At 43.2% G+C, this 15,991-nt stretch overlaps 1 protein-coding gene across 14 annotated transcripts in view; it reads right to left on the bottom strand.

The window, feature by feature from the left end:
• The window catches only part of EPHA5 (EPH receptor A5), a 228,349-nt gene that overhangs the window by 173,900 nt on the left and 38,458 nt on the right, over nt 1–15,991 (bottom strand). For all 14 annotated transcript variants that reach the window (XM_059471343.1, XM_059471347.1, XM_059471344.1 and 11 more), the window contains exon 3: nt 8,984–9,647. In XM_059471343.1, coding sequence (XP_059327326.1) covers nt 8,984–9,647 — 664 coding nt within the window. The remainder of the gene's footprint in view (nt 1–8,983; nt 9,648–15,991) is intronic.

Below are 15,991 nucleotides of genomic sequence, written 5' to 3' on the forward strand. Positions count from 1 at the left end.
TTCAAAGGCAGCACTGTGACCCCTGTCACCACTGCAATGGGATGACAGACTGCCCAATCTGATGTAAGCCCTCTAATGTGTTATTTGTGGAATTAGTGCTGTACTAGAGCAACTCCCAGCCCGGGCAGGAGACAGTGATTTCACCTGGTAGCAACCATCACCTGGAGTTCAACAAACATCATGCTGGCTCCCTGGACAGGCTCCCTTTATTGCAGTAATACCAGTCACACACATGCAGACAGTCCACACACTGGACATCCTGCTGGGGCAGGGGATGATTTTTTTATATATATGCAGAGTGTCTAGTAGTCAATAATGCTGATGTTTTGGCAGTGAAATGAACCCTTGGGTAGAGATGGATTCCTTGGCACAGCTGCCACACTAGGCAGAGCATCTAGGTGATGTGAGAGTCCTGTTCAGAAAGTGCACCTCCAGGCCAAGTGGTTTTTTGAAAGAAAGCATCTACCTGAGGTACAAAAGCAAGCCTTTTGAAATGACAATTTCTGTCCAAATTCCATCTCTAGAGGAATGTTAATTTCATTGTTATTTCCCAATGAATCTACCTGGAGAGGAATGATCTTAAGGGCTTTAGGTTAGTCTAAGGGCATAAAAAGAGCACATGAGATCAAGCACAGCACTGATACCCAAAATCCTGGTTCAGGCTCTAGTCTCTGAATGGCATTGAATAACTGAGTCTCCAGCCCAAGGCTGTTGTTTGTAAAACCAGGAACAGTGACTCTGACCTATTTCACAAAGTTGGTAGTTATAGATCCAACAGAGGAAAGCCCTCCACATGACCTGGAAGGTGTTTTAATAGTCTGCATTAACTGTTTCTTTCCTCACAGTGAAAAAACCCACTTCTCGAGTGGCAGCAAAACTACTCACAAGCTGGTCAAAGCCTCCTGTGAGGACTTGGCTCAGGATACCCCTCCGAGTGTCACCGCAAGAATGGGTCACATCTCAAGCCAGCACCACCCCAGTGCCACACTGGCCAGGCAAACCTGTCAGGGAGGCTGAGCCCACACCATTACTGCCACAGCGGGCTCTGTGAGGAGCATGAGGATGCAGATGAAGGTGCTCTGCTGATGTGCATCCTCTCCCACCCATCCTGCTTCCAGGAAAGTAACTGTGGGCGGCATGAGGAGGCATGCAGGCAGGGATAGTCTTCTTTCAAACCCCCCAGCCAGGGAGCTTGTCCTGATACTGCCACTTACTGTGGCTCTTAAAGCCAGAGTTTTCAGGAGAAGGGAAGTAGAATTTTTCTTGGCATTAAATTGATTGACTGTCATTTACAGTGAGAAGAAAGTTGTCATCTCAAATCCCAGTTCTTCAAACTTCAGTGGTATTTTTAAGGACATAAATTTATAAAGACAGGTGTATGAAAGAAATAAGGGACATCCACAAGCCTTGAATTGCCTCTTTTGTCTTGGTTTGTTTGGGTTTTTTTCTCTAATCTGTTTTGTGTATACATTTTGGGGTTTATGTAACGCCTACCCCTCTGAGTTTACTCCAGTATTAAAAACCTCTTAACCACCCTGAGGGAAATCAAAAATGGAAGCTCATCAGAACCATGTTCAATACAATCTTAACCCTATGTTGTTCATACATAGATTAACTTCTTCAGTGACAAAAAATGAACAATCTTCCAGCAAAATGAATGGGTATATCTTTTATCATGAAGAGCAGATTCAACTCTTTCTACAGATATACGTATTGCAGTTTCATTGCTCTTACTTCATTCTACTGAACACTTACCTTGTAAAGGATACAAGTTTATTCAGCTAAAGAAATAAAATAAAATATAAGCTGTGAATCTGTCCATACAAGGCACAACTGTAGCCTGCTTTTGTGGAGCCTGGATTTCAACCTCAATTTTAACCCAGAGCAAGTGAAAATGGTCAAGATGTAAAGCATGCAGAGAGGAAAGCTTATTATTGAAATGTCAACACATCATTAACTACTGCTAAGTGTTTCTAAATGAGAAATACAAAACCGAAAACCCAAATTATGAGCAAAACAATAGTACCACTTCATTTTAATGCCCCATATAAATTAGGTGGAATGAGGGCTCTGACAAACGAGCTCTAGTAGACCCTTGGCAGTTCAAGTGGTTGCAGCGACCCTTCTGCCACAGATCACCATCTAGGGAGAGTGCCCCCAGGCCAGGACATCAGGACAAGCACTCCACTGATCACATCAGTCATGGGCAAGCGATCCAGTTTTACAGAGCCAGCAGCAGCTTCCAGTGCTGGAACAGAGTGGGCAGCTGGGCACAGCTGTATCTTAAATCAAGGCAATTAAATTCACCGCGTTGCCAACAAGCATTCATGCACTTTATCCGTAGTGGTTTTCCAGAGTCCTTAATTGTTTCAAAAAACCACAATTAATAAGTAAGCTGTTTCCAAGCCATTCAAAATCAAAGCTGGCAATCAAAGGAATCTAACCACACCATGGCCAACACTCCTTTTGTCCTACAACACCTCTGCCATCCCATAATTTAACAAATTCCCTAATCTACCAATGGATACAGTATCTTCAGGAATGATAAAACCAAACAAAGGCAGCACTCAAGTAAATATAATTTAGTTATCTAGGACCAGACTAAAAAGCATACCCTAAGATCTGTCCCAAAATATTTTATGGTTAAGAAGCAAACATGACCTTCACAGTTTACACTTCTGAAACCATTTCCAAACCTTATTTTGTTTGCTCAATCTACACTTGGTGAAGGGAATAAAGTACTTCTTAACTGTCCTTCTGAAAGGTGAGTGCACAGCAGCCAGACTGCAAGGAGCAGGAAGGTTAAGTTGGTCAAAGCAGCAGCCTGAAAGCATTGCTGCAGAACAAGGAAAAGATCTTCAGTCCTTGGGGTTATGAGTATACCAGGTAGTGCAGAAAGTTACAGCTCATTAGTAAAGCACAAACCATTGCACATAGATGGACACCGTGCCTCCTACGAAAAGGAGGGCAAATATACCCACACAAACCAAAACAAAGACAGTAATATTTAATCAGTCCTGCTGCAACACAGTTTTGATCTGTGCAAAACATTTCCCTGCTCTTGTTAATTATTTCAGCTGCAGAACAAAACACCTAAATATATACATGCACACACCTCTCTACAGAATGAAGCCCATTCTCCCTTCAGTGAAAACTGCATTTTGCATTCAAGTGACTTTCTTTACATTTGAAAAGAGAATACACATTGTGTGCCCAAAAATTCAGCTATTCTGACACTGGTTGGGTTTGTGACTAATTAAAATTAACTAGGTACTTCAGTTCATAATTATATAAACACCTAGCATGCTATATTCCCATCCAATTTGGTTCTAATCAGAAAAACGCACAAGAAGTATGAATGATGGGCAAAGAACTCCCTGAGGGGCAACTGTACTTCCAGATTTAGTATTCTCCATATACCAAATATTTCCATCACTGTTTTTCTTGCCATGTAATCACCTCCCAGTAGAACAATTAAAAAGAGATTTTTTTTCCTTTCTTTTTATCATCCCTGGACTTTGCTTGCTTTCCACTCCCCTGCAAAGGTAAAAGCACACTTGCCTTATCCACCTGAGTCCCAGCTGGGAAGTCTCCCACAAGACAGGCAGGATTAAGCAGTATGCTGCCTTTCCAGCATAGGTAACAAGGAGGAGAGGGGGGAAGAGAGAGAATTCAGCCAACATGAGGCAGAGAGGCAGGCAAGTTGTGGAATGGACTGAAGAAAAGCTGCCGCCCTACTGCAGGTCTATCAGGCGTAAAACCAGAAACACTGTCTGCTCTGGAGCAAAAGACCAAGTTTCAAAATAAGATTACCCGTGCAGCAGCATGTTTCCATTTCTAGAAATAAGGGGATAGGGAAGACAATGGCTGAGGTTCTGCACTGTGTCACCTGAGAAAACCACACATAATATGCAAATACACAGGGTTTTCTTTATTGTGGTATCAGCTGTCTCTTTTATTCACATCAGGTCTCTGGGATAGCTGCTGTGCAGACTCAGAAACACAAGACTTGTAAAGCATGGCTCTGCCATCACTCCATTTTAAGTCCTCAGTTGTCTCCCAGCCCTCCACAGCTGGTACCTTCTGCTCCTCACCAGCCAAGGGTCACTACCTCTGCCTGCTCGCTCCTGCACAGCCTCCTGTTAATTGTAAATAACCAATTGCCTCTGAGTGTCCTTCGAGTGGCTCATCAACGGGATGGCGATCACTGCTCTGGGAAAGTGCCTTCAAACAGCCTGCACTGATTGCTCTGCTTTTGGAGGAAGATGAGTAGCTCTGCTTCACCCCCAATCAGCCAGCAACAAAATCATCCAGGAACTGATTCAGCAGGTAAACTTCTAAACTACATAAGCTAGGTGTCAATTAGTTTTAATTAAGTCCAAAATAAATGACCTGTGAACACAACATTTTTCTGCAGCCCCTGTTTTCTGTAAGAAACTCATTTCTCTTGGCAAGGGCTCAGCTAAATCACAACACAAGTAATGAACAATCAGCAAAAATAAATATGGTTTTGTAAATGCATTGAGGTATGTTCAGCAAAGTTGATTAAGGGAAAAATAATCAAAGAAACATCAATATTTAAGACAGCAGAAGGACTTGAACATTCTAGACAGGTTTTACCAAAAAAAAAAAGAAAAAAAAAAATCCAGGTATTTTTTCTGGTAGCAGCTCCTTTCCAAAACCACACACTATACCCCAACCCACCTTTCCTCCAGCCCTCAGTTTCAGTGTTCTTCCTCAGAAGACATCAAGGGTGAAGAAAGATATCACTGAGTTTTCCCCCATTATTTTGTCCACCTCTAACATCTTTAGGCTTGTCTGTATACCTGCTAGCTAGCTAAAACCAGCTGTACTCTTTTTGATGTCTCTTCAAGTGGCAGCATGCACTGATTCTCGGAGAGTGTCATGACCTCCTGACCTCATTACTCACCTTTTCACTTTGGTTCTCCTTCTGCAGAGTTTTCTTTTCTTCCGTTTTTTCTTTACTCAAATATTTAATTTATTTGTGCTTCAGCTCTGAAAAAAGATCAGGCTCTGCAAAATCAATTACATTTGCAGCCCACTGGACACTACCAGGACCTCACCACTGCAGATGTTTTTGGCTTTCATTAGCTTAACATGTCAACATCCCCTCTCTTCCAGTTGCACGGGCCCAGCTGTCTTTAAAGGCATAAAAATAAATACTTCTTGCCGCTCACTGAAAACATATTGGGCTGAAGGTGAGGATGAATGCAAAGAGAAGTGCCAGAAGGTGCCCTAGTCACACTATTAATTTCCTACACAAACCCACAAACCCCAATGGTTTGAGTGCTGATATTTACAGTAAGCAACTAAAACTAAAGTTACAACAAAACTCACCTATGCCAGTGCAGGAAGAGGAAAGCAGAGATTGGGCAGATATTGTTTTTTTGTCAAACCCCTAAATGGGTAAAGGGAGAAATGTCAGTGGCACTACACCAACTTTTACAGCATTTTTGGATCTGTCCCTCAGCTTTGGTTGAGCATTGCCTGCTAGGGCAGAGACCACCATTAGGAAACATGAAACTGGCCAAGCAGACTTTAAAGCAGGCATTTTCCTCAAGGGTCCATTCAGAAAGCACCATCTGAACTGAGGCAAAGCCCATAACCATCAGTCCTCTAGTGCTACCAAACCACCACTGGAAACCAGCACAGAAATTCACAGAGCAACTGCTTAAATTTCTCTTATTAACTAGCACAGCAATATATTCCTGTGAATAATGAACCCTCAACACTGGTCCTTTACAAGCATGTCCTAACAGTCACAATTTACCTCTAGCTGTCCCTAGCAGTTGCTGATAAATATGCCATGTTGCCAAGAGGTGTAAAAATCCAAATAGTTTGAGTTTTTTACAGTAACTACTACCTAGCTGCCTATACTAATTGACAGAGTGAGCACATTATATAAGGAGATTAGACCATGTCATATTTACAACCTCAGAGTCCCCAGTGAGAGAAATTGCTCAGCTGTTACTGTCAGTGCCTTCTTCAAACAGGAACCCTGCTGACAAGATGATGAATTCAGAACATCATTGCCAATTAATGATTTGTAGGCAGAAGGGATTTCAATAGTTCCCATATGTTTGTGAGGATGACTGGGATTTACATCACCTCTAATAAAAGAGCGTAGTGTGCTCTGTCCAGACGTGACACTAGGGATTGGAAAATGTCATCTTTGCAGGAGAAATTTTAATAAACAAAGCCAGGGTTTGTTTCTTCTGGGTTGAAAATGTTTCCCAAAGCACGGTGATGAAAAAGCTGCTTACTGAGTGAAAGCAAACTGGGAGACCGCTTGCAAGATGCACCCAAGTGATTTACAAACCAAAGGTCAGAAGTTATTTAGGTGTTTGTGAAAGCTACACAGCAGAGTGCCAAGACCACCATTATGTCAGCCAGGAGCATGGAGTGCATTTCCTTAGCATCAATCAGACTGTGAAAAAAAAGTTGAGCGTTTACAAATACATAGGACCTTTCTTGGTGTTACTTACTCTGCTCAGGGATGCAAAGTCTAACTTCACTGCCCTAGAAGACAGTCTCATCTTTGTGAATGTAACAATAACCAAACCAGAAAGTGTTTTTACTCACATGGGATATGGACATGAACTTCCATACATGCTGGATACAGACCTCCTGAACTGCCTGAGGCTGAATGCCTCCTCTCAACAGAGCATCCTGGAGCCAAGCAGCAGGGAAAGCTTGGCACAATGACCTGGGGTAAACACAGGACATCCAAATGGGGCCCTCAAACAGAACTTGCCATAGGCACTCAAGTCCCATTGATTTGGTGATGGAATTTAGGGCTACCCCACACAAAAAAAAAAAAAAAAAATTACTGGTTTTAACACCTCTAGAGCAATAAAGTGATAAAAATCCTGTCTGTAGGTGAGATAAAGAGCAGTTTATGTGAATATACCTTAGGAACAGAGCAGGGATAAACCACCACAAAGCATTTTTACACTTCTTAATTATGATCACAGTCCTACCCAGCACAGTCATAAATTGAGAGGCCACATACTGCCCGCTTAAGAAAAACAAACTAAAAGAAAAACCAACCTAGACCCAAAACCGGAAAGCACAACCTTTAATCACTAAGGTCTTCTGAAAGCACACCCCAGACTGCCATCTCAACACTGCAATCCTTCTACATTGAAGCAGCCCAGCTTCTTCAATGATAGTCTCAGGTTTCTGGTTTAAATCTATATTTTTTTGGGTTTGCTGTTTTGGTTCATAGTTGGTTTTTTTAAGAGTGGGTTTTTTTGGAGGGGAATGGGCTATTTTTTTGGTTGGGTTTTTTTTGGTTTTTGTTTTTTTCTTATGAGACCTCTAAGTGTGCCTTCAGAAATGTAGCATCAGAGGACAGGACTTGAAGGGTGACTAACAGAGGACTACTTTACTCTAAAAATTCTAGACCTAGCACCAGATCTGTGTCTTGTCATTTTGTGACGTGGTATTTTCTGCCATAATTAAGCAAAACCTTGCTGATCTATCAACCAACATCCCTCGTCTGTGGCAGTCTGTATTTCCTCAACTTGGAATAATGTTGATCTTAGCTCCTCCATTGTACAGTATCAAACATGGAGTCAGTCTCTTCTCCCCCCCCTAAAAGGAGAAATATCTTTATTAGCACAGGAAAAGCAAAATCAAGACAGATTTTGCTGCATTGACTACATCAGTTGAAAAAGGATACTATTCTGGTCAAAAATACCACTCCACATGCTGTTTAGTAGAGGTTTCTCCAACACAAACATTTCTCTCAAACATTACATTTTCTCTCCATGTCAACCTTTGAAGAGATTTGAACTATCTTCAGGGTCACAAGCTTGTGACCAAGGACTAAAGGATGAAGACCACAGTTTGCTGTGGATATGCACTGATCTATTCTTTGTACTGCACTACAAACAATAATCAGTGTCTGGAGTGAGGTGAAGAGAAAATGCAACACAGACTTCAGCTGAAGTGGAATTCCTCTGCCTTCCCCACAGTATCTATTACAATCCATTATTAAGTGTCTGCAAAGACAAGCCAATTGAGATAGAACCGATAACCAATACGTATTAATTTTGCAAAGAGCAAACTGTATTGATATCATTGTTTACCTTCTCTTTTGCAAGCAAATTAGTTTTAGGCTACCTGCTACATTTTTACAACAGAAGGGCAAATTTTATAAATAAGCATGTAATACAGCAAACCACAAAATGATATTGTACACTCAAAGTACACTGTTGTTCTTTGTAAATATTCTTTTTTAAGTCTTGAGCTTTAGATATCCTAGATCTCTTGCACAAGGCCTCTGATGATTCAGGAGACTATGCTGACCAGCAATCTGGGAACTTCAGCCATCTACTTGTGGGAAAACTTCAGCACATATGGAAGCATTTTTATCAGTGGGGCTTTAAGTTTAACTCTGAACAGCCGAGCAGCTTTGTATTAAATTATTTACCAGAGAGGAAAATCAATCAACTCACACCACATCAAATACCCAGCCCCCCATAGAGTGATAAAGACAGAAAAACACACTCCTCCAAATAAAAAAACAAAATGCATCTTCCATAGAGAGATTAACTTCAAACATTCCCGGGTACAGTCCAGAAAATAAAGAAACCAGGCTTCTAAGACTCATAAGGAAAACCTGATACTGAGGAAAAATAACAGAAATCTCTAAATAACAGATAAGACTACAATTGCCTCGTGGACCCAATAGTACAGTGCTCCAAAGGTTATAGAAGAATGCCAGATTCTCCTTGTTGGCAGCACCAGAAGCACCTGCACATGGGGTGTCAAGTGCCATGACATCCAGCCCAGGCCTGTCTTCCTGCTGCAACTCTTACTCAAAGGACCTCAGTGGAAGTGAGAACCTGACCCACCACTGCCAACTCAACCAGGCACAAAAGCCATGGAAGAGAAGCAAGCCCAGCTGCCCACCCCCTTGGAAGCTCATCACAGCGCCCTCCCTGCGAACCCTTACCTTGGCAGGTGTTGTTCTTCTCCTCATAGCCTGCCTTGCACAAGCACTTCCCGATGGGCACCAGCCATTCCCCCTCGGCACTGCAGTGCATCTTGGGTGCCTCCTCGGTCACCGAGTGGTTGATGCAGACACCCGACACCTCCAGGAGCTGCGAGGAATCCGCCCCCGTGATGGTGTCGGGGAAGCGCGCCAGGTTGCGGATCACCGACGGGCACTTCTTGTAGTACACGCGCACGGAGACCAGGGCAATGCAGGCGCCCACGTCCTGGAAAGCCAGGTAAAATCCCTTCTTTGTCAGGGGCCCAACGTCCCGCACCTCCGTGTTGAGCTTCATCACTCTGTCGCCGAGGTCTAACTCTGTGAAGCTCTCATCAGCAGCAATGGTGTCAATCTTGATGTACTGGTTTTCTTTGATGTTCCTCCCATCTTCATCATCGGATTCAAAGTAATACATGTTGAAAGTCTCCTTGCAGGTCCCAAGTCCTCCTGGAAGGCTGTTACAGTCCCTCAGGGTGAATTTGAGCTCAATGAAGATGCGGGATGCCCCCTCATTAGAGATCCAGCTGGTCAGAAGCCAGTTGTTCTGATTCTGTTCCATTACCTTGCATACTTGGTATGTGTGTATCGGAGCGTAGTTTTCATCCACCTCGCCAATTTCTTCCCACTGTATAAAAAGGAAAAGTACTTTTTAAAACAGTCACAACTCTCAGCTTTCCCATCTAAAGAGCATCTTGGGTTTCAGAACTCAGGACTTGCAGGGGAAAGAAATGTTTTAATTGCCAAGCTTTCTGTACTAGAGGCTTGATACATTCCTGGTAAAGTCAGATAAATGATCCTTTATAAATAGAAAAGGATGCTAGTTAAAACCCTTTGTTTTAGACAGTTCAAAAGTGGGAAAACATATTGCTAGGTTTGTCCACTACTATTAAGTTAGGAAACAAAACAAAAGCAGATGGGGCCATTTCTGTGAGCTTTTCCAATGCATCCACAGTTCGTCTGTCCCCATGCCCCCAGGCTCCTTTCTACCACATCCTCAAATCACTGCCCCACATAACGAAAAACACACTTCTACAAGCTATTCTCCCCCACCAAACACCATGCCAGAAAATCAGTGGAGTGATACACTAAATAAATGAGCCTTTGCTATCCCCAAGTGCACTAGTCAGTGTAGTTCTTGCTCATGCGAAGAGAAGATTACTTCCAATACAGGTTACAGGGATCTGCAAATCTTGAGCTGTTTATGTGCTATACAGGTTTTTAATCAGAGCTTCAGGCAACTTTTTTGCAGTTTTGTGGGAATTGCAGCAACTGTTTGTTCATTTTATTTTAGCCGTGCTCTGAAGGGCATCACTTGGAAGAAACGTTTCTCCTGGTGCAGCTCAGAGTCAGTAGCATCACAACTGTGCCTACCACAGATACACATTAGAGTTTGCTCTGCTTTTGACGACCTTAGTGTTGCATTAAGAGATTAGATTAACCATCTAAGTGCAGCAAAGAACCCAGGAGGGCCAGTGCTCGTTTCAGTTTTGTTCCCTTCTACTTTTGACCCACTCATCTGCCACCCAACACCTGATCCATCCCCTGCTCAGCATTGCTGCACACACCTGGTCACAGCTGCGGATGCAGCATAAAGGAAATGCACAGAGCATAATTCAAAGGTACTCCTGTTTCAGGCTGCATATCTTCTAAGGGCCAAAGGCCAAACTTTTTCTGTGGAAATACATCCTGAGAAACTGTTGAGAGTGTTCTCAGCCCAGATGCCATTACTGAAGAGCTGAGATAGAACACCCTCAGAGTCAATGTAACAACAAGATATGTTTTTAAAACGAAATGTTGTTCTCACATTTTAAATTAAAACAGCAGCAAGAAGTGACATGAGAACGTAACCTGATGGTACAGTCAGAAATGAATTACAAACACCACCATCAGAAAAACATTTCTTCTCCTGCCTAGCCAGGGATGTGAAAGTGGGGACTCGTGCAGGAAGACATCCCCATTGTGATGTGCAGAGTCCACATGCACCACCAGTGTTCCAAGTAAGGAACCTAACCCAAAGACATTTTTTCCATGGCAAGTAGGACTTTCATTTGTAACCCTTTTTTGTATCTCTTGAGGGCTTAAACAGGCCACAACCCTGATTAAGATGTAATTGTCACTGGGCAGCACCAAAGAATTGGACAAAGATGTGTCTGCAGTGAAAGCCACGCAGATCTGTGCATGATTCATGCCTGACTTTAGGAGAGGCAATTAACAATTACCAGGAGAGTGACTGAGAAAAAATAAAAGTATGCAACACAGAATAATTCAGCAGCTAGATTTTCTATGTTCCAGTAAATAGGAAGGGTTTGATATATGAAATAAGAAGCAGGAAAAACACCATCCATCAACTAGCATGGTTAATTTGAGTAATAAATATACTGTACATATATACTTCCAAGTGAATTTGTCTAGTTTCAGCTAGGATAGAGTTAACCCTCTTCATAGTAGCTCATATGGAGCTACCTTTGGGAGCTAGAAACACTGTTGATGACACAGAGATGTTTCAGTGACTGCTGAGCAGCACTTACACTAGTCAAGGCCTTTTCTGCCTCACAGCCCATCCCACCAGCAAGGAGGCGCTGGGGGTGCACAAGAAGCTGGGAGAGAACACACCTGGGACAGCTGATCCACATGGCCAAGGGATATTCCAGGCCATATGGTGTCATGCTCAGCACATAAAACTGGGGCAAGAAGAAAGAACTGGGGACAGGAAGAATCATGGCATTTGCTTTTGCAAGTCACCATTATATGTGAGGAAGCCCTGCTTTCATTAGGACAGCTGAACACCTGCCAGCCCATGGGAAGTGGTCTTTCCCAGGAATTTCTTGGTTTACTTAGCTTGTGTGTGTAGCTGTTGCTTTACCTATTTTAGTGTCTTTCTCTTGACACTATGAGAAAACCAATGAGTTTTCTCACTTTCACCCTTCTGATTTCTCCCTCATTCTCTGCAGGGAAAGTGAAGGAGTGGCTCTGTGGTGCTTAGCTGCCAGCAGGGGTTAAACCACAACAGTCCTTTTGATGGCCAGTGTGGGGCTGGAAGGGTTTGAGATAACGACAGGTTTGGTTTAGATTGGTGCTAGATTGAAGTTATAGCTGTTACTGTTGTTGAGCTATTCATTGACTGGCTCCTGGGCTTGCCATGGGGCTTGATTGCCTCACTGCACACCAAAGCCTGGGGTTTGTTAGTGCCTGCTCCTTGGTTCTGCTGCTTGCTGAACTGCTGACCATGTTACTCTGCCAGGCCTGGCCACATCCTGATGTCAGCAGTGACAGAGCACCAGGCTGGCAAATGCCCAGGCCATCCCTGATGTGTCTGTGATGCTACACTGGATATGTTGCAGCTGCAGTGTGAACTCAGGTTGACAGGAATGTGACCTGGGATTAGTCCACGTGGGAGAACAGCCCTAAGCAGCTGTGGATCCATTCCTGCTGGAGCAGGTGCATCTCAAAGCATCTGTGGCTGTGGTTATGTTCGTGTTGCAGCAGGTACATCCCTGAAGAGACTGTGGCACACAGACAAGGCTCCACTTTGAGCAGGTAAAATCCTAAGGGACTGAAGTCTGTGGCTAAGTCCAAAAAAGGAGCAGGAGCAAAGAGAGGAGTTCATTGCAACATTACCCCAAATGGTCTGGTCCATGAATAGGGACTGTAATGAGAATTCCACCCTGCTTACCTGGAAATGGCTGAACACCAGCCAGCCCATGGGAGAGGTAAATTAATTCTTTGGTTTGCTTTGCTTGTGAATGCAGCTTTTACTTTACCTATTGTAGTATCTTTATCCCAAGTCATGAGTTCTCACTTTTACCCTTTTGATTTGCTCACTCACTGGGGGGAGTGAGAGAGGGGCTGCGGGTGCTCAGCTGCCAGCTGGGGTTAAAGCATAATACTATATAAAGGTTAAGTCCTATTTTTATAAAGGTGGTGGTGATTCTCCTTTTGGTGAAAAGGGAGAGTAACCCTCCACTTCCCCCAATCCACAGAGGGGTCCCTGCCAAACCAGCCCAGGGGACAGATGAGCACATCCCAGTATCGCCCAGGAAAGACATAATGACTTTAACTTTGCTTTTTTTCTGGCTGAAGGTCCAAGGATCACTCAAACAACTGCTCACACCAACAAGCATACACGAGTAAGTGCTAACTTCCAGCAGGAAGTGGGGCAAAGCATCTTAGCACTGGAAATGGCTCAGATCAGTTTCATCACATGGAGATGTTTATGGATGGCTGCAAGGTACACAGTAATATGCTGTGCACCATCTAAAGAGCATTAATGTGTATTTCTTTAACAGAACTGACATTTACAATGACTGTGATGTTGCAGTAATATCATTAGTGACCTAACTTGAAGGCATGCTGAAAAACATCACTTGACTTTTTTCATACTTGCCAGGTCAGTTTTCAAGGACCCAACTGTGATGCTCCCCAGAGTTATGCACTTAAGCTCATTTCCACTGCTGCTTCAGGAGTTGTGCTTTTGGGAGCGAGTACAAAGTTCATTTGTTGAAAAACGAAATGCTGTGATTCTAATGGTTGCTTTCATGCACTGAGAGCACTAAACACCATGAGGATAAAGGTCCAAGCATAAATACATCAATGAACTGTGCCAGAGTCTTATCTCAGCTGCAAGAAATGGCACACGGCCTAACATCTCTGGCTTCAAGATGTGCTGCACTTCGAGTACTGCTCCCCAGATCAGAGCAAATCCTGCCATCACCACCTGCCATCAAACCTAAAGCAATCATCAGAGCATGAGAAAGGGGAGGTGCTAATGAGCTAAGGCTGCTTATCTCTGTATAATCCTCAAGGGAAAGTCAACTAGATTTTATCAGAGCAGCCAGTATTGTGCAAAATCTCTGCTCTATCATTTAATCTTCTTCTCCCCTATCTGCATGTAGGACTACACCCTTTCCTTTCTCTTCAGCTGGATCTGCCTGCCCCCAGAGACTGCAGGCAAGCTGCCACCCTTCTGTTTTTACATCCCTCCACGAGATGGAGATGCCAGTAAGAGCCCCTGCACCTTCTGCCTGGTCCCAGCCTCCTAGTCACTACAGACCTCAGAGAAATATTTCAGCCAGCAAAGAAATACAAAGCACAGGATGACATGCAGTGCCTTACAGTTAATGAGAAAGAAATCCCACCACATTAAAGAGACAGCATCTAGATGAAAATTATTGGCATGAAAAAAAATTAAGTACAACTGAAAAATTGTGTAATGTTGTAATTCCTCTCTGCAGCACATTTTTTTTTATATATAAATCAACCCCATCTGCAGGATTAAAACAAAAGTGCAACCATTAATTTGGTGGTAAATGTTTTCTCTACATCTTTAATAGCCCTAAGAAGGAAAACACAAATGCATTTCAATGGCCTGATGTTAAATCATTTATAGAAGACCTATTTCTGAATCAGAAATTTCCAGCACACTATTGCTGACAAGTGAAAATGCAGCTCCATCAATAGGAAACACACAGTTCATACAGGCTGCCTGTCTAGAGAAAGGCCAAAGATATCACACATCTAACTAAAGATATAAGAGTTAAAAAAGCATTCAGTGGAGCAGCCTTGGGTTAAATGGACAATTTTAAAACACATTCACCAGCTGTCTGCTACTCAGGCTTGTTTCTAATCTCGGAGATTCCAGGAGTGCAATTTGCTACCACAGCACAGTGAAAGGCTGCTGCCCCAAAACCAAATACTGACAGCAGGGATGAACATTTCAGAGCTTTTGTTTATTTGGTTTTGAGGGGAGGGGGGTTGCAGTACTAATTTTTGTTACTGGTCTTCACTGACTCATTCACTTTCTTTAGCATCCACTAAAGGCAATACAGACATTTCAAGCCTTGTTCCTAGTTCCACACATCCTTGCACTGCTGAAAAAGAAATTAGGCATTTAGCAAAATCCTAGCTAACTTAAGAGGGAAAGGAAGCTTAAGATCATTAAGCAAAAGTGTTCCTAAGACTTACCTGAAACCTTCCCATCAGGACTCCCTCACTCCAAGGGCGGTGAATCTGCCTCTCCTCCCACTACATATTTCACAGGCTCCATGCTACAAGAAGCCTCATCCTCTCCTATTTAATTTTCCACCCTTCCACACAGAACTCTGCAACATATGCGTGTTAACTCAGGTATCTGCTGGCACAAAGATGTAAAACTAGAAAAGGATTTACGTATTTTATCTTTTTTCTTTTGGAAAAAAGCAAGCCTGGCACAGATCTCTGATCTCAGGCTTTGAATGTGTGAAAGCATCAGAGATACTCTATGTGCTTTGCCCACAGAAGGGCAATTTTACCTCAAAATGCTGCTGTCAAGGCCACCACAAGCACATACTGATGCAGAGGACAGTGTGGCGTGGTGCTCTGCAATCCCTATGCCAAGTGAAAAGGGGACACCCGATGCCCTTTCAGAAGGGCAAACCAGCCTGGTGTTCAGCTCAGTACCATTTATCCTGCCTTTCATCCTGGTAACATTTGGGCAGACTCTTCGATTTCCTTTTATGCAGCCGATGTTAAGACCTGGCTGCCAATCAATAGCCTCCAGCTTAGCTCCCTCACAAATGCTCCCTCCTGCTACTCAACTTTATCTTGCAACCTGCTTCTTCCCTCCCATCACAAAACCCAAAAACTTGTGGGTTTGTTATTTTTTTTTTAGCTACCTGCTGGTTTCCACTTGCTATCGTATTACACAGCTAAAGCAAACAAGCAGCAGGCTTTCCTCTGCGCAGTTTCAGTGACTTCAGTGAGGTCACATAAGGCTAAATCTCTAGTGAAAGCCAGGCAGAGCACTACACATCTTTTCTTCTGCACTGCAGAAGGTTTTGCAGCGCTGTGCTAGTTGTAAAATAGGGCTGACTTTGTCACTATCTTGCCTATTGCAAAACAGCACTTACAAACAGGCCAGTCCCTGTTTCAGGGACTTCAAATCCTGCCACCAAATATTGCCAGTGTTATCAACAGAAGCTGATATGTGGCATT

The sequence above is a fragment of the Ammospiza nelsoni genome, chromosome 4, assembly GCF_027579445.1.
Source record: "Ammospiza nelsoni isolate bAmmNel1 chromosome 4, bAmmNel1.pri, whole genome shotgun sequence".
NCBI classification, from domain to species: domain Eukaryota; kingdom Metazoa; phylum Chordata; class Aves; order Passeriformes; family Passerellidae; genus Ammospiza; species Ammospiza nelsoni.